Below are 22,067 nucleotides of genomic sequence, written 5' to 3'. Positions count from 1 at the left end.
AGGACCACCCACTTTTCAACAGGTCCACCCAAAACTTTTCTTCAAAAAACATTAATTAATATATTATAATTTGGTGAAGAATTATTAAAAATCGGCAAATAATCTCATAATTTGTGCTAAAATTGTCTAAATGTTTAGTTTTTCAAAAACAATTTAAAATAGCTGGTCATGTCAGTGATTTGATAACGTTTTTAATTTAAGGCCCACCCACAATTGGTCTGGCCCGTCCAAAACTGGAATTCTGGCGCCGTGCCTGCTGTAACGGCCAAAACCAAAACGGAGCCCTCGCTGGGTCTGGGACCCAGGACACCTATTATATGACTTATTGTCATAGCAACATCTTTTCACAGCTTCACCATGATACTGAGCTTCATCGGTCGGTTAAACCAAGAAACCCACGGCTTTCTTAATGACGTCAGTGAACTGTCCTCAGACAAACAAATGCTTGCTACTGGCCATGAACAAAAGCTAACATTATCTCCCACTCGCATTATCACTCTGTCTACCAAGGCTTTGAGGCACTTTGGGCTACCTTGAGCAACACACTCCTACACGATCGTGTTTCCTACCGAAGAAAATTGCAAACATTGCACTGCTTATGGTTGTTTAAAGACGCCGACAGGAGTTCAGTATATTTTGATATCATCTCACCTCGACTGTCACGCTGGTTTTCTATCGGCTTACTAAGCTCTGCTTCTGATGCAAAGTTCTCCTGCCAAGCTGTTAATGAGGACGGAATACATCTCAGAATCCAATTACCCAAATTAGTTTTGATCTAGTCCAATTTTACACATTTCATTTTATGGCCCATCTAGGTCTGGCTCTAAACCACATCTTCAGATCTTTTAACCCCCAGCAACCTGGCAGAGCCTTCCCGGTCTTTATTACGAGTGAAAGCAGAAGCAGCTTTTTACGATTTCATCTTTCATACCTGTATTTTTTTGTACGGAGTCTTCATTTTTCTCAAATTTTCTCTATGCACATGTAATGAAAACACACACATCCACAAAATTGCGGTGATCCATAAAAGCTTTATATTTTGGTCGGAACTGTAGGCTTTATTATAGTCCATCATGAGTCTGACAATGTTACAGGAGTGTAATGCTAAATCAGTCAAGTATTCCTTTTAGTCTATTCTAAAAACCAAAAGTTTCACCACGTGCATGCAGAACCACTCGTGGTTATACCAAGTATTATTATTTATTTATTACAATATTTTAAATCTGAAGGATAGGGATAAGGATTTCTGACAATTTTACAAGTTTAGCATTTGTCTTGTGAAATACTGGATATGTTTACCTTTTATTCATAATCTATATCCACACACCATACATGTGATGGGTGGTGAAATACAGACATTAACACAAGAGAACCTTTGACCTAAGGAAGGGAGACAAAAACAGGCTGATTTAATGCAAAATCATATTTCAAATCCATAAAAAGTCCCCGATGTTAACAAAAAAGTTCCCCACACACACACACACAGTACAAGGGAGGCTCTTTATTTCTCTCTGCTCAGACTTTGACCAAAACCTTAAAACAAACTGATGACAAAACACATTACATCACACTGATAAAAACATTTTTTAAACCAACTCACGCTTTGCATTTAAACTAAACGGAGAGCGAAGTGTGTCCTGCCCCGGCTCTCTGTCCTCTGCTGCTGCTAGCTAAAAGGTGCAAATCATTTCACACAGTCTAAAGCAGTCTCTTCCTTGCTCCACAGCTGTCAACCACTGTTCCCTCAGCCAACAGCACAGCTTGCAGTCACTGTGCCTTGGGTGGGAGTAGGGTTGGGTGTAGGGGGGGGGGGAAGGATGTCATCGGGGTAGGCAGTGCGGGATTGGTTGCTCGGCTTAAACTGCATGAGATGTGATTGAGGGAAGGAAGGGTGCCACAATAGCAAAAATCACAAATAGATACACAGATTTAGTTCAGAGCAAAGTTTAAATTGGTCTCAATGTTACTGGTTTTTAAGATTATATATTACTCGGCTGAACTTTGTCTGATGACAAAGAGCAACAGGCTGTGAAAACAACAGGAATACTGAAAATGTTTGCTAGGTGTGTAGGTGTGTAGGTGTGTGTGTGTGTGTTGCCAGTGTTATGCTTTATGATGATAGCAACTACTAAACTTGTGTGCTTTTTAGGTACACTCCTGTTGGCTCCATCTTGTGTGTGTACATCTATATCAGAGTGTGTGTGTGTGTGTGTGTGTGTGTGTGTGTTTAAATCTGTGTGTGTATCCTGTGTGAGGATACCTTTTCTGTTTGCTAGCCATTTGAAGGCATGCTAACTTCACTTAATCACGTAATCTCAGACTCAGAGAGTGCGCTTGTCTACGCACATGTAAAAAGGTTTAATGTGAATGTCCGTACACGTGTGCAAGGACTCACTTAGTGCATTTTTGTATATTGTGTGTGTGTGTGTGTGTGTGTGTGTGTGTGTGTGTGTGTGTGTGTGTGTGTGTGTGTGTGTGTGTGTGTGCGTGCGTGCGTGTGTGTACGCGATGTCTATCTGTAGGCCCTACTGTGCCGGGGGTACGGCAACATGATTGCGTCCACGCTACCTTCGCTGTCCGAACTGCTGTCAGAGTCGCTGCTGCCGGAATAAACCCAGAGTCCTGGTAAAACGCCGACGCACACGGCCGCTGACGGCAGATGTAACACGCCTTGACCGGAGCCCAGGGCAGCCGAGGGGGCCTTGGCCGTAAGGCCGGGGACCGTTTGTTGATCTTCAGCTCCCACTGCTTCTCCTCCTGCTCCATGCTCCTGTTCTGAAGAGCACAACACACTGTGAGATTCAGAGCGTGTACATGCAGACATCCCTGTATAAGACTATTTCAGATTGGAGAGTAGGAAACTCTGAATTATGTAACCAAGAAAAATTAAATATATGGTATACATGTTTTTTACTGCGCACGCACACACACACACACACATTTCCCCACTCATCCTGTCTCTTCCTATATCGAAGAGAGAGAGAGAGCCGAGAGGAGAAGGATCGCTTTGTGACCGGCACGTAGAAATACGCGTCCGGTATGAATGACCAGGTGCACGATCAGGCAGGTATCGATATCAGTGTGTTCCAGCTCTATGTCGGTCTAAATTTGTTATGTTGAATTCCACATTTTTTGTTTGGGGGACACATTTTAAGAAGGCTAATACTGAGTGAGGAGAAAGAATAGACGGGTTTCCTGTTTACAAACATTACAGGGTGCGTGCGCATACCAGGGGCAGAAAGCCAGATTGGTGAGCTGGTCCGATAATGCAAACGCATTTTTGTCTCAGTGCACATTGTCTTAGTCCCTTCATTTCGTCATGGCATTTATATAACACATACTCTATGGTCTTACAAAGCTAACGTTTTTGACCGATTACAATTTAATAATTTTTTGTGAGCTGGTGAGCTCTCGTTATGAGAAGCTAGCTATAGCTCTGTTGCCATTCATTCCAATGGGGAAACATCGCTGCTAGAATTTCGACATGCATTCCGGTGACGTATTCCTTTAAGCTTTCCTTATTGTTTGTATATAACTGCTGACTCAATAAAACATGATTTTAGTTGGATCTGTTTGTTGGTCTTTAATTTTGCAGTGTTACTGTGATATATATGTATGGCTATAATTATCATTTTAGGCTAATGTAATAGCCCGTGTTAGCAGCAGGGTTACTCCTGAGTGTACCTTTATGATATGGTTTCTGGGAAAAGGTACGATATGTTAGTTTCAAAACATCACTGCAGGTTGATTGTTTTTCGCAGCAGAGGTTGATTGTGGGCGAGAGGGCGATAACACTGTCTTGGTTAGCTCGCCGAAGCTCTACTGCCACTGTCTCGGCAACGTTAGCTAATGTCCGCTAGCTAATGTAGGTTAACTATAGCCAGTTAGCTTTGTATGTAACGTAACAAAAACCCACCCATCTCAGAGGAGCAAAGCTTAATATTTCATTAAATAAAGTTATGTACAAAAGGAGCACTAACGCCACACGTTCTATGTTGGCAACGTGGACGCAGATATAGTAAACTCCGAAGGCAGTCGTAATATTTACCTAATAGGCTAGGCTAACACTGTTGCGCTAACGTTGGCAAAACATCGGCGTAGCTTTAGCTAGCTGTCTAAACTTGTCTCGAGTCCGGACCTTTAATTGTCTACGGTCCGGACTCAAGTACCACAGCCCTCCTTCATTTTGTTATCTGCGCCGTCAGTCCCACCCTTCAATAGCATTTATTGGCCAGGCGTCCATGCTTACGCAAGGTAACGTAACCCCATTGGTACAGGTCCTATCCCCTGACCAATCGGCTTAACAACTCGATGTCAATGCCTAACTGCTAATTTCCACCGGTTGCGGAACCGCTGCGGAACGGACGGCGGGGTCAATAGGTGTATTTCCACTGACTGCGTTCCGACCGCATCCCAGCTCCGGCGGTCCGCAGCCCTCCGCTGGAGAGCTCTGCAGCAATTCAGATTGTGCGGGACAGGAAGTCGAACACAGAAACAAAATAAAACATCCGGTTCATTTTCAAAATAAAATACGCCGTGCTCACGGCGGATCATATTTCCCTGCACTACACCTTGAAAACACAGCACAGAGCTGTTGACCCTCTACACCTCTGGATGGAAACAAACTGTTGTTTGTTTTTGTGGTTCTATTCTACGTGAATTCGCGAGATCTCGTGGGTCCTCGTGACTTCAGCGGTCAGTCATGGCCGCAGCCGTTCCGCAACAAATCCGGACCTGGTGGGTATTGACCAAGGGGGTAAGCTTCGCTTCAGAACGCGAACCTCCGATGGCGCCATTTTGTTGCTACAAAGCGATCACCTCTTGATAGCATTCCACTGACCGCCATTTTTTTTTTTACGTCACTTGACTGTGAATAACTTTAGATCTGAAGCGTTTAAAGACTCTATTTGTCCGTTGTTTATTTCTAAAGAAACACGACAATGTATAAAAGGCTCCATTAGTTTTTGTAAAAATAGGCTAACGATTGTGTCATAACCAAGTGACTTACTGTCGCACAGTAGAGGAATTACCGCATAGTATAGGAGAAGCTCGCAGGCAGTTCAGACTTACATTAGCTGTTTAGGTTTAATTACTAATGTTAACTAGCATGTTAGTTAGCAATAATTAGCCTGTGCTTAGGTTATCTCCTTACATATACCTACACTCTCGGTCTCTATAAGATTGGGAATGATTGAGATTTCCCTTGGCACAGCTACCAGAAGACTTACAACTTTCAGACACGTTGCTCACGTCACATTTACGTTGTCTCTGTCAGTTGGAGGCTGCGCAGTAAAGCAAGAGATCACCGGAAAAGTGTTTCTAATAGCCTTCACTGGTCTCCGTCCAGAGCAACGGGGTCTGTTGGTCCAGAGGACGGCGGAGCACTGAGCTGTTCCGCAACCCCAACCAATCGGGCTACTTCGTAGGGCGGGGCTTCGGGTGGCCATAGTGGGATTCGTAAATTTGCATAAGCCGATGGATATAATATCACACCAACCAATGCGTAACCGAGCTAAGTCCCTTCTGAAATATTTTAAACCATTTTTGAACTGATGTAGTGTAAGCTTTTTCAAATCACAACTTGTACAAAGACTATTTTTAGAAACTAGAAGAATTTAGGTTTGCAAATGCAGCCTCATGCATGCAAAATGTAATTAGCTACAAATAGTCTTGCTTTGCTTATTGGCAAACAGACACCACACCTTGGCTAATATATAGCTTAACCAGGTAACAACTACCCTGTAGAGTGAACAGTTAAGACCACAATCAGGATTGAACTAAAGCAAGAGACACTCAGTGATGTAAAGAAGTCAACCATGGGCTCGGTTTGACCATGAACCCTTTAATGTAACATGTAATTAACACAAGCTCAAGCTAGCCCTGAGCTTTTCTGTAGACTCAGGTTTAGGGTGGCCTTGGTGCGACTATCTTAGGTTTCCATTATGAGGCGGACCGCTTCCGCTTTGCAAAGGTCAGTCATCCTGTCCAATTATAAAAGTAATTCCAGCTCTGCATGTAGAAGAAAAACGCACACTCCTTGTATGCAATCTATGTGTCATTCCTTCACAAGCATCAGCATTGCATGAGCTGTGTACGTGTTTTTTTTTTTTTTTGGTCGGATAGGTCTATCATTTAGCAATTCCAGGAATTGTCAAGGAGGTACAGTACTCAATTTCTGTCCGTCTTCACACAGACATTCCTCCTGATATATCGGCCCCAGGTTGCAGCCCACCTGTGTGTCTGTCTCCGTTTCCTGTCGTTGCTGTTGTTGTTAACCTCTGCTTCTTACTGCTGTCTGATGACTGGGAGGAACTGGGTAAGAGAACAAAGATATTTTGAAGATTCAAAGTGGCTCTAATCAAGATTTTCATGCCAACAATGGGTCAAATGACTGAGTGCAATGTGAACGGGGTCAGCAGCAGTGACAAACCCACAGAGTTTACTCACCCGACTCTGCAGTTCCGTTCAGCTCTACGGAGCATTTTAGCGTCTTTCAGCTCATTGGTTTTGGTTTTGTGACACACAACTTAACTTGTAGGTTCAGTCTTGACACACATACAGTATTGTGAGAAGATTGTAAACTCAAGGTTCATTTACTTAGCAATTCCTCAAGCTTTCAGCAGGTGGACTTGGGGATAGAGCTGAAAGCTTCGTAAATACTTTTTGGGTTAACAATTTTTACGACTCAATTCACTCTCATGCGCAACATTTCCTTAACAGGTAGTAGTTTCCTGCGAAAGAGCTCTGATAAAGCAACGCTTCTGGTACAACCCCGACTAGCTGGTGAACATAGTGAAGCATTTAGCAGCTAAAGAGAAATATATTTCCCTCAGGAGTTGGCGAAGATTAAAACAACTAAAAGAAGAGTACATATTTGACCTTAACTCGTAAGACGGACACAAACAACTTCAAATGAATGATAATGTTGTTCTGTGTCTACTATATGAGGAAATAGGCAAGCGCTTTCTAACAAGTTTCATATTAACTTTAAAAAGGTCAGCGATGTATTCATAGCATGTCCTGAGCCAAAACAAAATCAGGTGATGCAGCTTTAAAGGATGTGTATCTGTGTGCCTACCTGCGTCTCTTGACTGCTCCAGCCAATAGATGGGCCTGAGACAGGTGGCTGGTCCTTTGCTCCGCCCCCGGTTGTTTAGCAGCCACCTTCTTTTCCGGCTCTTTGCGGCTTTCCGTGGACACTTGCTTCACTAGAGCGCTGTGACAGTACCGAGTTAAGGTGAATAAACCATATTGGAGCCTTGGAGAGGGAACAAACAGTGGGGCTCATGGGCAAGTAGAAATGCACGACCTAGTCAGCAGCAGTCCAATCAACAAGGTACGTTCTGTCCTCCCATTACAAACTCCATTACATCTCTCCATCAGTGTGCTAGAAAAAGTGACACAGTTCTGAGAGGCTAAAAACGCACTAATGCAGCGAAGCAGAGAGAGTTGACACAGATATAAAGCCTAAAAGAAGTCCAAGAGACGGACAGAGCTCAGGAGACATGGAATCGGGGTCAACAAGCAGAGACGGAGAAAACTGGACTGAGAAACACACAAAGATAAAGCACAAGACAAAAAGGGACAGATGGACGGGAAACCACGGATACAAAGAGGAGCATTAAGTATACTGTGCGTGAGGTTCATACGAGCAGTCATGAGTTTTCACTGGGTTAACTAAGGTCTGCACCTGTGTGCGTGCGTGTACTTTTTGTTCACAGCAATTGCTTTAAAACGGTCACTGTAGTTACCAGCCTATGATACAGTTTCCACGACAACCCATTCTCTTCTTCATCTGCACACAAACCTGTCTGTCAGCAACCTGTCTGTCGGCAAAGACAAAGAGAGTGTGGCAGAGAGGAGCAGATGAAGAGCACAGAGAGCAACAACCAACAAGCAAAACTACTGGACATGTATTTAAAAGTGTATATAAAAGAGTTCCATATGGTGTAGTATTTACACTGTGATGTAAGGCAGAGGATCTATGGATTACAGGAGTTCGGTTTATGAATTAGATGGTCCGTCCTAAATACATGCATACATATATACAATGTTTTTGTGCTTCTTTCATCGGCTAAAATTTGAGGTTATGTAATGCATCGATATGATGCAGATGCTATTTGGCAAAAACAAAACAGGCTGGTTCCAGACCTCTGACCCGCTGCCCACACCTAAGATTTGTACAGCGATTGCGCCCACTAATAGCTGCTTTCTCCAGTTGGAGAAAGTCAGCCAATCAGAGCTTAGTAAGCAGGATTAAGAACGGAAAGGACATCTTCCTACAATCGCTAGCTGGAAGAGCTAGACTGAGAAATCAGCCAGGCCGATATATTGGTCGATATCAGCCTATTGCAGAAGAGCTGATTGCTGTATATGTCAGCTGACAACATTGTTTACCTTAAATTATGTCAAAATGTTATTCCTTCATTCAGCGCAGACTTCAAAAGTGGCAGAGTTTATTTCCGAGTGGCAGACGAAAATAAAAAAAAAAGTTCATTTCAGAACCTGCTACTTCCTCAGCTTGAGTATTAAAGACTTTGGATGTTTCATTAGGCAGCGAGAATTTTTTGTTTCAAAATAGCATACGGGCTGGAAGGTTTTTTGTAAACCAAAAATCTCAGCCCCTGGCAAAGTAATCGTGCCTAATTTGCATTAGGGCTGTGACGATTTGTCGATGTAAATGCGTCACACGTAGAAATCTAAAAACAACATGGCTGCCTCCAGAAACAGCGCAAGTATGGATTCCTCGCAAGTTCAACAACACGTTGAGAAAAAGGCTTGCACATGGTCTTCTAAAGCGTGGGAGCATTTTATTCATAATGCCAACAACAACGTGGTAGTCTGTAGACTTTGTAAAATGCGTTTCACACTAGCACGACGGCAATGCAAGACCTGAAGAGGAGACACCCGGGATCCCTGAGTCAGGATAACAGCAGCCAAACACCGTAAATTCTGCTCACCTTTTTGTCCCTTTCCCTCCCTAGTAGAGTTTAGATTCTCTGGCCGAGCCCAAACTTGACCCATGGGCCGGGTCAGGCCGATATTTCCCCCTACTATCCTCGGGCCGGGCCCTTGATCAAGCATTTGTGTTTTTTTTAAATCATTACTTTATTAGCCTAATTGGGTGGGGAGAAAACTATGCCTCTCCAGCTTCTCCCGTAGCTCTGGGTATATGTCCTGCACTGACTTGATTGTGAGGTAAACTGTGCTAAAATTGTGTCTCCCCCATCTGTCTTCAATAATTGCGCAACCAGGCCAGATTGTTTCAGATATCTCACAAGTCCTTTATAACGGCCCACGTATTAAAAAAGTGTCTGTTTTAAAATCGGGCTTGGGCTCATAATTCCAGTTAATATGTCGGGCACAACGTACCTATGATAAAAATTACAGACTTCTACATGCTTTGTAAGTGGGAAAACCAGCAAAATAGGCAGTGTGTCAAATACTTGTTATATACTTGATGGAAAAGAAATATGTGGCTATCATGGAGAAAGTGAAAACTGAACTAAAAAATTTAAAAACAAAACTCACACTCACTACAGATGCATGCCACTTCATCAATAATAGTTGGGAGCTGACCTCATACAGCCTAACTACAATGCCATTTGAGGAGCGCCACATAGCAGAAAATATTGCTTCCTGGATGGAAATGGTGGCAGAGAAGTTCGATTTCTTATTCAGTGACAAATGTGCTGGCTATCGTCCATGACAACGCTGCCAATGTTGTGACAGCTCTAAGGATCCTGGAGGAGAGGCATGGAGTTGCCTCCCATCAGTGTGCTGGCCATACTATCCAGTTGGTGGTGAACCACGCACTGAAGAGTGATGCCATGATTAACAGGACCTTTGGGGCTGCAAGGTGCCTTGTACAGCATTTCAAGAAGAGTGAGCTGGCAAGCAGCAAGCTGAAGCAAAAGCAGAAACAGTGGGGCACACCTGAGCACAAACTCATTCAAGATGTAGCAGTAAGATGGAACAGCTCTTACTATATGGTGAGTTGCCTGTTAGAGCAGTGATGGCCAGTGGCCGCAGCCCTGTCAGATCCAGTAAACACTACCTTGACCTCAGAAGTGACCAATGGACTCTGTTGGAGGAACTGGAGCAAGTGCTCAAGCCTTTTGAGCAGGCCACTGTGTTCCTGAGTGGCCAGGCTTATGTTACTATCCCTGTTCTACCTCCACTGCTAAAGGGCAAAATGTCTGTATAATTGCTGCTGCTTTTATTCATAAAAAAAGCAAAGCTTTTCGCAAACTGAAGTTCCTGTCAGCAGATGATATCCTAAAAGTGCAAGTCCGAATTCAGACTCTTGCACTCAGCCAGGTCCCAACCAAAGGAGAGCTCCAGGTCTGTGCTGGACACTTTGTTAGGGTCAGATTCCGAGGAGCACAGCAATGAGGAAGATGTTGGCCAGGAAGAAGAAAGAGACCGTGAAGTAGTGAGCAATGAGGTGCTCTTATATTTTGGAGAAAACTCCATTTTAAGAGAGAATAGCCCCCTTCAATGGTGGAAGGGAAATGCAGTACGGTTCCCCAACCTGGCTGCTCTGGCCAAAGCCTACTTGTCTGTGCCTGCGACGTCCACTCCATCCGAACGGCTCTTTTCAGCTGCTGGGAACATTGTGTCAAATAAAATAGCAAGCCCAACTGCAGGGCATTGTAGACATGATCACATTTCTCCACAGCAATGCCTAACCGTCGCTTCAACATACACACATGGAAACACACTGCCTAAGAGAGATAGAGGGAGGTAGAAAGGAGAGAGATAAATTGCACTTTTATTTTCAAGTTTTTTATTTTTGTATTCCTCCTGAAAGTGGAAAGTTTTTAATGTAAGATTAAAGGGAGAAGAGCTTGGATGTTAAACTAGAGCTTATTCATAAAAAAAGCAAATACAGGTTACTCTTTTTGCACTTGCTCTGTTTACTATATTCTTTTGTGTATTCCTCCTGAAAGTGACTTGAAATGTTAATTTGTTTTATTGTTGGATTTATTTGATACATCTGATTTCATATGTTGCTAAAATTGCACTTTTTTACTGTAAGATTAAATGGAGAAGAGCTTGGATGTTAAAGGTCCCATGGCATGAAAATTTCACTTTGAGGTTTTTTAACATTAATATGCGTTCCCCCAGCCTGCCTATGGTCCCCCAGTGGCTAGAAATGGTGATTGGTGTAAACCGAGCCCTGGGTATCCTGCTCTGTCTTTGAGAAAATGAAAGCTCAGATGGGCCGATCTGGAAACCCCTTTCTCTACTTTGCCCGTCCAGAGAATTTGGCCCACCCGTGAGAGAGACATCATGGCTTTCAAATGAGCAAAGTGGCAGTTGGTCAAGGCCCCCCCCCCCCCCTCCTCCTCAATAGCTACAGACACAGAAATGGCATATACTAAGGAAAGCTCATTGTGGGACTGGCTCTAGTGGCTGTTATTCTGCACCAAGGCTGAATTTCGGGAAAGAGATTTCAGATACAGTATTAGGGGATCACTAAGGTCTATATAAAAGCATCAAAAGAGCATCATGTCATCGGACCTTTAAACAAGAGTGTATTCATTATTTTACCTACTATTGTTAAAAAAGCAAATACAGGCTTTTTTTTTTTTTGCACTTGCTCTGTTTACTAAGTTAAGTAAGTAAGTTAGGTTTTTTATTTTTGTATTCCTCCTGAAAGTGACTTTATTTTTTTGTTGGATTGATAGCCTACATCTGGCTTCAGGTTGCACTATAAATTAATTTTACTTGAACAGTGCAGTGTTAAACAATTTTAATAAATAGAGATTTGAACCTTATTGAAATTTGTTTTGTGTAAATTGTTAATAATTGAGCAATAGGAAAATAAATCGCTAACTGAAAAATGTATTGTTAGATTAATCGAAAAATGAATCATAATTAGTCAACTAATCGAAAAAAGAATCGCTGGATTAATCGTTTAAAAAATAATCGTTTGGGACAGCCCTAATTAGCATTCATGTTTTTTCGTTACTAGGAGTGTCACAATTTGTGGCTAAACATGGGCTTTTCAGCAGTGACACAATGCCACAATAAGAGCCACTGGATGGCAGAAGGGTAATTTACAACAACAGTCTGAGTTTTTTTTTATTATTGAAGTGCAATTGAATGCACCATTAGTTTAAATTATTGAAGTCCAAGTGAATGCACCATTCGTTTATAGAGGTGCACACACGCACCATCGTATGCCACATGCTTTACCCTCATTTCTTTACATAACTTACTCAGGGAGAAGGCAAAAAAGCAGGAGGATTTTTCAGTTCTGTTGTTTCTCCGTTATCTGCGATTCCGGCTACGGGTAAGCTAATGTTACCCGTGTATTTAGCTGCCATGTAGCTACCAGCCGGTAAGCTACGTCTGTTTCTTTTTTTTTTTGTACGGACGTGGGCAAGGAGGCGGGGTAAAGAGAGGCAATAATACTGGGGGGGCTCACCGATCCTGCTTCCGATTTCAATTGTTAAAAAACAAAGCTTATTTTGATCTTTTTTTTTTTTTAATTTAAAATCAAAACCATGACGACCCTATTCGTTCCTAAGCATTACGAATGACACATTTAGCCTTAAGCTTTTAATTTTAGCATTAGATATAAAATTTGTATTAGGTTTAAGAAAGCTTTGAAGGCATGCCTCTTCTTAGAAAGAAACTTGACTGTCTTGCTCTGGAGGCAGTTTGAATGTTTCATTTGAATTAAAATCGTCTGAATTGATACTCGTTTTGATATAATGCAAACATTCAAAAAACATACACATTGTGAGTAAGTGTCAGCATGCATCTTATTAAAGTATTTGATACTAGTCTCCAATTCTCATTTCATAAACAACAAAATAAACTAGACGCACAAAGTGCAACTGCAGTGACTTCAACTACATCTCAGTGCTTATTTTAAACCTGAAAAACTGCTCACTAAAATGGGGGATAACCGATTAGTATATTTAGGCACATAAACACAGAGCGATACTGGCTAATTCAAATGTTCAGTTTTATATAAACCAACATGTGATAAAAGGATATTCTGTATTCCAACAGTTCCTGTTTCTCCTCATCCCTGCGTTGTTTCTCCACCAGGCACTGTTGCCTGGAGACCTCGTCCAGGAAGCTGCTCTCATCCTCGTCCAATCCCCTTACCATGTTCCCTGTCACCATGGAAACAAACATGCTCTCAACACATGGCAGTCGAGTGATGGCAATTTTCAGAAGAAAAAAACAACAACCCATGAGAGACTGTTATAAAGCCACACTAATAGACCTTCATGGTTAAAGACAATAAGGCATGTTTACTTTTAACAGATGTAACACATTTACTGTTGATATGAATAATAGTAGTACATAAAGGAATGACAGGATATGCAAATCTGCCATCTGATACATTCATTATTAAAATACCAGTAAGACAATATATAAATACTCCATTACTATCCTATTTAAGTGAAAGCACAGAAGTATTGTCTGCAAAAAATGGTAGGTTGTGAGAAAATGAATGAGGTGGGACATTTTTTGAAACATTTTGCTTTTTTGTATTGTAATGGCTAATCTCTAATTAAATAATGATTTCAATGAAACCATCTCAGAAGTTTAGAAGGGAAATATCTTTTTTGGTGAAAATGCTACAACTCATAGCCCTCTAAAATGTGAGAAGGGGTCCCAACCAGACACTGTTTTTTTCTGATGAGGTCACAAGCAGAAAAGGTTGGGAACCACTGGTTTAACGGGGTTGTACTTGACATTTAGAACATTAATATTGCAGTAACAAAAAATATTTGCTATTTAAAATAAATAGTGGAGTAATGACATACTGAACAGAGAATGGAGTCACACTCCCTCTGTGTGTGTTGTAATCTGACTTTCTCCGTTCTTTGTTTTGATAGTTGGTGCGGTGCCTTGTGCATCAGTATCTGATGCCGAGGGCTGTGACAAAGCAGTGGTATCTAACGAGCTGGGAAACGGTCTGTGAGAGCCGTGTGGAGGTAATCCCTTTAAAGATATAGTACGTAGTTTCTGTCGCCCCCATGAGGAATTCGAAGTAATGACAACAAAACTTTCGGCGCAGCCACATGATACAAGCCTTCCGTGATTGCGCACCGCCCCCACCCCTCCTTCACGTAGTTATGGTGCATTCTTTTTGTCCACCGAAGTCGATTTACGAGTCATTTTGCGGAGTTACGAACCGGAAGTTGCAAAAAGAACGCCCCCGAGGTCGTATATACGATTCGTCAAGTCGTCTGAACTCAGAGGACCCTGAGTTCACTTTCAAAGATGGCTACGTTGTAAAGCACACGTAGTAAACATTGTGGTTTTCTACAATTTTAAGCACTTTTGTCTTTGTTGTAACCAAATGAAGAAGTCGTACACATAGCACTGTATACTGCTACCTATAGGCATGTCGCTACAGTCTTATTAGGAGTTAAATACTGCCTAATTAGTTATTTTGTAGCTTGTGCAGCTGAAATTGTTGCTATATGACAACAATGGCTTTAAGCAGAGTCTTGAGCAGAAAGCAGAGCAGTAGCCTAACGTTAAGCAAAACGTAATTTTCATGTATCAAACTGTGAAATATATTTGTGTAATATGTCAATAACTGGGTGAATAGAATCCTAAATGTTACTAAAAATGTTACAAAAATCCATCTTTTCTCCGACTCGTAGTATTGTGTGACAAAAAGAACGCAACAACCCGCGGTTATTCGTTTTTCGACATGGATGTGACGTCACACTCAAGCTACTAGTTGCGATTACAAGACAAAAAGAACACACCATTACTTGTAACCCAGGAGGACATGGAGGATTAAAAAAAAACATGGTGGACTCTTCAGAAGATGTAATTATCTTCACTTGAGTTTTGCGGGCGAAAGTCGCCGGACAACACAATCTTCTGAACATAGCCATACTGAAAAATACAGAGAGAGTTGTGTGAAGCTGATATTGTTAATTAGCTTTGAAGCAACTCAATTGGCAATGGCTTGAATGTAACGGACGTTCATTAATATCAAAAAGCAGTGTTTCCCACAGATTAGAAAGCAATTTTATTCAACAACGGTATGGCATATTTTCCTTATATCATGCAGCCCTACATTTTACAGCTATTTTTTGCAGTTTAATTGCTACTAACCGCCAGACTAATTTGAAAATGCGTAGTAATCTAGAAACATTCAGTTCATCTTTGATTTCCAAGGGGCGCAGACCAAAATGTCTCGACGCAATCAGAGAGACCTACAACCATTCATTGCAACGAGACGTGTTTCTGAAAACAGTTGAGGTGGGAAATAGGCAATACAGTAACAAAATCTTGAGTCATATTTGATCAGCACCGCCTAAATGATCTGAGTTTCGGGGGTCTGGTGGGTTGCGCTGGACAGATCTAAAGGACGGGGATGCTCCTCTGTCAGTCATCGTCTTAAACCCACTCCATGTTAGATATACGGTTGTGATTGGCCTGCTTGGGGCCAGGTCGGCCGGAAATCTGTCTGAACGGGAGGGGGGCCAGACGTATCTGCCAGATCAAATGAAACATGAACTTGGCAGATTCGTCTGGTTCCCAGGCTAGTACTAAGCATGCAGCTATTACATTTTTTACAAGTTAGACAGTGTGCGGCAGTCCCGGCGTTATGGGCGGGCTTTAGGGGGCCGGGCCCGCCCCCAGAGTCAGCTGTGCCCGCCCTGGACGGACGAGCCCTTTTTTAACTGACGAGCCTGTCACCAATCACACCTTTTGTTTTGTACAACATTTTTTAAACATATATATACCATAATAAATAAAAATATATTGTGTTGTATATACATGAATCATGATAAAAATAAAAGGGTGTTTGTTCTTAATTTAATTAAAATAATTGTAAATGGATTTGATTGGTTTGTCAAAACTGATGCAGTTAAAACGGAAATTGACATGCAGCCTGCATGTCAGGAAGCTATCAGGAATTTGTATTAGAGAATAGGTAACTTAATGTAAACTAAAGAGATAATTTAGGTTATGGATATACTGGGCGTTTCCTTAATGTTAAACAACGAGCTCCAAGGTTGGTGGAAGAAAGTGACAAAGCTGGCGAAAGTACAGGGAGTAACGTTAGTTCTGAAGTTGTCACTGCCGGAGCTAGCATTAGCCACGGTGCTGCTGGCCGACACTGTAACCCAAAGCAAGGGTCTTCATCACAAGCGGCAGAACCAGGGGATCTTGGCGTTGAGAAACCAAATCAAATTGTCTTGAAAACTTTTCCTGCACGCTTGTTCTCAGGCAAAAAAAGAACTTTCAACAGCAGCTGGTATGGTAGCAGAGGCTGGCTGGAATACTCCATCCAGGCAGACGCTGCATTTTGCTACCCATGCAGAAAGTTCCGAGCACCCTCCTCTGCTGTAGACTCGACTTTTACGCTGAGTGGATTTTGCGATTGGAAGCATGCAGTCGAGACTGGGAAAGGACTTAACAAACATGCATCATCAAAAGAACACCAGCTCTGTGAAGCTATGTGGAAAGATAAGGAGAGACGTGTTCAGACGGGTACAGAAATTGCTACGTTGGTAAATACAGAACAGTTGCAACGTAATAGATACTACCTGTCAGCCATCATTGATGCCATTGAGTTCCTTACAGTAAACCAGCTACCTTTTAGAGGGGACAATGATGGTTTTGATAGTATGTCTGGAGATGGCTGTGGCCTATTTTTGTCCTTGTTTGAATACACTTTAAGGAAAGATCCTGTCTTGGCCAGAATAGCACAGTCTATTCCACACAACGCTAGATACACTAGCCATGATATTCAGAACAACATCATAGACATTATGAGTACTATGGTCACAGAGCAGATTGTGAAAGAGGTTGGCGAGTCATTTTACACTATAAAAGTGGATGGAACTAGAGACTCTACAGGAACAGAAAATATTTCCATAATTGTGCGTTTTGTCAATGACCTGTACGAGCCAACTGAGCGCCTTCTGACCATTTCCACGACTGACGAGGGGGATGCAGCTACATTAACTGACACAATTATTGAGGAATTAACACAAGCAGGACTGAGTCCCCAAAAAATCATCAGTCAGGTGTATGACGGGCGCCCCCTGATGTCGGGCAACACGGAGGAGTGCAGAAACTTCTGCAACAGAAACTGCACAGAGACATACCATATGTCCACTGTTTCAATCATCAACTTCATTTGGTGGTCATTCATGCTTTGGCAACTGAGCAAGCCTTTTTGGATTTTTTCACAATGTGCAACATGCTCTACAAGTTCTGCAGAAAACCCACAGTCTCCCTTCTCTATAAGGGACAGACCCTGAAGAGACTCTTAGATCAACGCTGGACTGGTCATCTTGGCACGGTCTCTGTTATTTTAAGATCATTTGATGACCTTGCCACCCTTTTGCGCGAAGTCAACAGCACCACAGCCTATCCCAAAGACGTGCGAGTTGAAGCAACAGGTTTACTGCAGGCCATGTCTGAACCAAGTTTCAGATTCATCGCTGAGATGGCGCACAAAATCTTGTCATATCTCGCCCCCCCTAACACAATGCTACAGGCAGAGGACATGGATCTGTTTACAGGTTTGCAACTTGTAAATTCAGCATGTACATGTGTTGAAAATCTGCGCTCTGAGACAGAATTCATGGCACTCTTTCAGTGTTGCAAGGATGCAACAGAGGAGCCCGCACCAAAGAGACAGCGCACACCAAACACATCCTTTGCTATGTATGTAGTTGAGGAAAGAATTACACGTGAAGATCCCAACAACGAAACCGAGCTGCGCAGGCTGTATTTTAGTTGTATTGATGCAGTTTGTGGGGAAATGAAGGAGCGTTTTGGGGAGCGCAACTGTGTGCTAATGGATGCGCTCAAATCTCTCGACCCGGAGGATTCTACTTTTTTGGATGTGTCCAAGGTGAAACCTTTACTGGACCTTTCTAATACAGCCATTGTCGAGTCGGAATATACAGTGGCTCGCCGGTTCCTAACTGAGCAAATGAAGGTCTCATCCCCACCTGACGGGGGTATATGGACAATGAAAAAAGTTCTAAAACACTTCCACAAACCTCTCGAAGCAATGCCGAGCGTGATGACAGCGCTGAAACACGCTTTGACTTTTGGTGCAAGCACTGCACTCTGTGAGAACTCTTTTTCCACACTAAAGAACATTCTTACAGAACATCGTCTCAGCATGCTTCATCGAAGAAAGGCCAATTTAATTAAGTTGGCATTTGAAAAGGACTTAACAAAGAAATTCAGGGAGGAGTGGAAGGACAGCCTTTTGAGAAGATTTCACTCTGCAGCAAAGCGTCGCCTGCCACTCTACTAACGGTGAGCTTGTATTTTATGCTGGCTCCCTGTAGTCCATGTTAGAGGCTGAGAGACAGTAAAACAAACAGCCTAAAAAACACCCAAAATGTAATAAAAATGTAACGTTAATACTTGTGATTAAGATGCTTAATGATTGCCAAGGTCTACATTATTCTCCCTGTTTTTATTTGTATTGCCATGTTGTCCATGATTTAGGCTAACGCAATTAACCCTATTTGTATATGCTGTATAAGCCTATGGTGGTTGTGCGCAATAATTGTATGTTCAGTGTACATACTGCGCAGTGAAAATGAAGTCACTCTGCTGTAATGCCATGTTGTCCATGATTTAGGCTAACGCAATTAACCCTATTTGTATATGTTGTATAGGCCTATGGTGGTTGTGCGCAATAGTTGAATGTTCAGTGTACATACTGCGCAGTGAAAATTAAGTCTAAATTAATGCTGTTTCAATACCAAATAAAATTTGTTAAACATGTAGACCTGTATGCATTCATTCAATACTCATTTGCAAGATAATTAAGATAATGTTACATGATGAGATTTATTTAATTTGTGCCCCCCCAAAAATAATGGCAAGCCCATCCGTGAATTTGTGTCTGGAGCCGGGTCTGGTGTGCGGCAGTTTTATTGTAAAACTGAGCAGACGAAAATTTGAAATGAAGTGCTGAAGTGGACTATTTACCATTTGATAGCACTAAAAGGTACTGCTAAAAAAAAAAATCCTTGGCATGACTGTTTATCTTTATAACACATTGCCACTGGCTATATATAAAGTGTTAATTCAAACCCATATAACAAATGGAGGTAAAAGTCCTAATAACAGATATAACAAGGGGAAACTGAGAGACAAAGACTCACTGAATTTGAATTGCTCCTCATACTCCTCTTGTTTCTTGTCTTTCTGCTCTTGCAATCGCTCAAAGAGGGAACGTGGGTCATACACCTCCTCCGGCGCATCTGAGCAGTACACAAACAAACGTGGGTGTATGCACAGCTGTATGCATTTCAGAAGTTGGGCACGTTTCGGTTATGTGAGTAAGTGAATGTGTTCTTCTTACCCTCTGGGTCGTCAGGTTTCCTCACTTTCTCCCATTCCTCCTGTCTCTTCTTCCTCATCTCATCAAGCTCAGCTTCCGACACAAACTTCCTGCTGAGGTCAACGCCCGGTGGCCCTGCCCCTTCCATTGCTACTGACCTACACACAGCACAATTGTGAAATAGAGAATTTTAAGCTAAATGCAGATTCCATTGGGCCCTAAATTAAGTCAGTGCTAAAAGCTAACTGGAGATTTGAAAATATGACTACACCTAGTACTGTGAAGTACTAGTGAAGTTTCCAACAGAGCCACCCACTGAAACTGTTGTTTAAAAATACATCTTAAAGATACATTAAAAAAAAATATTCCCAGTGGCTTAGGCCTGGTGGGGGGGGCAATTTAACACTGGGGGAAACCCTGCAGTGTATCACTCCAAAAAAGTAAGCCTATGTTTTTTACTTAAGACTGGACTAGACTACTAGAAGTCACTAGTAGTTGTTTTCAATGGTTTTCTCAGGGGACCCACGCTGACAATCTTTTAATTAAATTGATTTATTATTTTTCTATGTAGTCCAGCAAAGGAATAAATCAATCTAAACCATTAATGCTCAGTTTCGGTCTTGTGAGCAAAACCCTTCACAACCACTGCTGTTGAGTACAGCACATACTTCTGCGAGTATTACCCGATCAAAACCACCTGAGGTTGCAATTCAGTGATGCATCTGTTGAATAAATGTAGCAAATAAAGTTTCAACATGCATGTGCAAAGCCCCTATGAAAAGGGAAATGACATACTACCATATTCACTGCTCCAATATTAATTTGCCCAATGGTACAGAAGCCCCAGTGATGAATTAATCTGTTGTAATGAGCGTGATCAAAACACAATAGCACCACTAAAGCACTAAACTATTTCCTTTTACTTAAAGTGCTCATATTATGCTCATTTTCAGGTTCATGATTGCATTTAGAGGTTATATCAAAATAGGTTTACGTGGATTAATTTTCAAAAAACACTACATTTTTGTTGTACTACACATTTCTGCAGCTCCTCTTTTCACCCTGTGTGTTGAGCTCTCCGTTTTAGCTACAGAGTGAGGCATCACACTTCTGTTCCATCTTTGTTGGGAGTCGCACATGCGCAGTAGCTAGGTAAGGACTACTAGCCAGTCAGAAGCAGAGTATGAGGGCGTGCCACGCTAGCAGCTAGGCGAGCATTATAACGTGTGTTACAAAGTGAGGAATGTTTGTCAAGGAAGTAAAGGCTGGACTACAATAGAGCTGTTTGAAGCTGTGTTTTCTCTGGAAGATGGTAAGTCCCTTTGGGGTGGACTTTGATCTTTTTCATTTTGTAAACCTATTACATATAAATAAGATATATAACACAATAAAGGAAAGGGAATTAAGCCAAAAAAGCATAATATGAGCACTTTAGCATCTGGATATTTGCCACCAGGCCTATATTCTTCACATTTTTTATTCATTTGTGTAAGAGTGTAATTACATAAGTTGAACCATGCTGGTCACATGTACCAAGTCATATGAGATAAACAATCAAAAATATCTATAGGTCACGAGGTTTTGATTTGTAGGCCAACTTGTGGTGATCATTTTGACACTACATGGAAACAGACGTTATTTTCTTTTTTGTTTTACGAGGCGGAAACACACTTACGTTGCTGTAGTTACATGACCAAAAGACCACAAATGTAAACCGCAACAACTACTGGATAACCACAGCATGTGTAAGATTTTTGAAATTGATGTTTTTAATACCTGTATTAAAAGAGAGGAACTAATCTGAACTCAACCTGTAAGGTTTTGGCTCTACCTTGTGGTCATCTTTAATCATCACAAGTAATTAAAATTATAGCAATTTAAAGAACTTCTCGTGCACGAAGACAGCTCAAGAAAACCATAAGACAGCACAGCCGATTTGCAATGAGGCGAGGTTTATCGTCTGTATCCCTGTTGATTTACTCACGGCGACGATAACAACATTAACGTTAGCCGCTAAAGGTAGCTAAGCCTTTTAAGCCAGAGGACACATTCGGCTAATGATACAATTTATATTTTACAATGTATAAACAAAACAGCAATCAATCTGCAGTACAGCAGTCAGACTCATTGACTTCCTATTGCTGTAGTTTAGATGCTCGAGGGGTAAAAGCAGTGGACACGCAGATAAGAGTAACGTTATGTGGCTGCAACCCATGGCTAGCGTTAGCTTCATTAGCATTCAAGCAAGCTGTTGTTACCGCTGTCAGTAGCCGAACATCGTGTCATGTTGGAAAAGCAATACTTTCAGCTGCAAAACCAAGCACAATTGAGTTTCAGCTTATGACCGTTCCACATCATGTTGAATAATTTCTGTGTCACTTAAACTTACCAAGCTCGGCTAGTCGATATAATACAACTGCTCCAAATCAATGACGTTTTGTGTCACGGTAAAAATATCCCGTCGCTATTTTCAACGTGCGCCTTTAGTTCCGACCTGCTTTTCTGCAAAGGAGCCGATAGACTTTTCTTCATGAACTTTATTGCTGAAATTAAGTGCAATATACAAACAAGGCAACCGTGCCATCGAGTGATGACACTATAAAACAGATATAACCTAAAAATAAATAAATAAATAAAATTTATTTCACGGTTCTGGTGTAGGCTACTTGTAGAATCAAAATTCAAAACCCAATACATCTATGTTCAAAACAAGGAGAAAATAACAAAACAATATAATAGTTGT

The 22,067-nt window shown here is 41.7% G+C and overlaps 1 protein-coding gene across 1 annotated transcript; it reads right to left on the bottom strand.

Annotated features, from left to right (window-relative positions):
* Positions 1-1,181: 1,181 nt before the first annotated feature.
* On the bottom strand, positions 1,182-21,812 carry psme3ip1 (proteasome activator subunit 3 interacting protein 1). Its single transcript, XM_028584617.1, has 8 exons — positions 21,714-21,812; positions 19,346-19,482; positions 19,146-19,244; positions 13,015-13,136; positions 7,079-7,218; positions 6,233-6,312; positions 2,569-2,775; positions 1,182-1,861 (listed from the first exon to the last, which is right to left on the bottom strand). The coding sequence occupies exons 2-8, from the start codon at positions 19,470-19,472 to the stop codon at positions 1,857-1,859; spliced, it is 780 nt and encodes a 259-aa protein (XP_028440418.1). The 5' UTR covers positions 19,473-19,482; positions 21,714-21,812; the 3' UTR covers positions 1,182-1,856.
* Between the last annotated feature and the right edge of the window lie 255 nt (positions 21,813-22,067).

Source organism: Perca flavescens, chromosome 8, assembly GCF_004354835.1.
Source record: "Perca flavescens isolate YP-PL-M2 chromosome 8, PFLA_1.0, whole genome shotgun sequence".
Lineage (NCBI taxonomy): Eukaryota > Metazoa > Chordata > Actinopteri > Perciformes > Percidae > Perca > Perca flavescens.
Note: the sequence above shows the minus strand (reverse complement) of the source record. Positions and strands in the feature narration are given on the sequence as shown.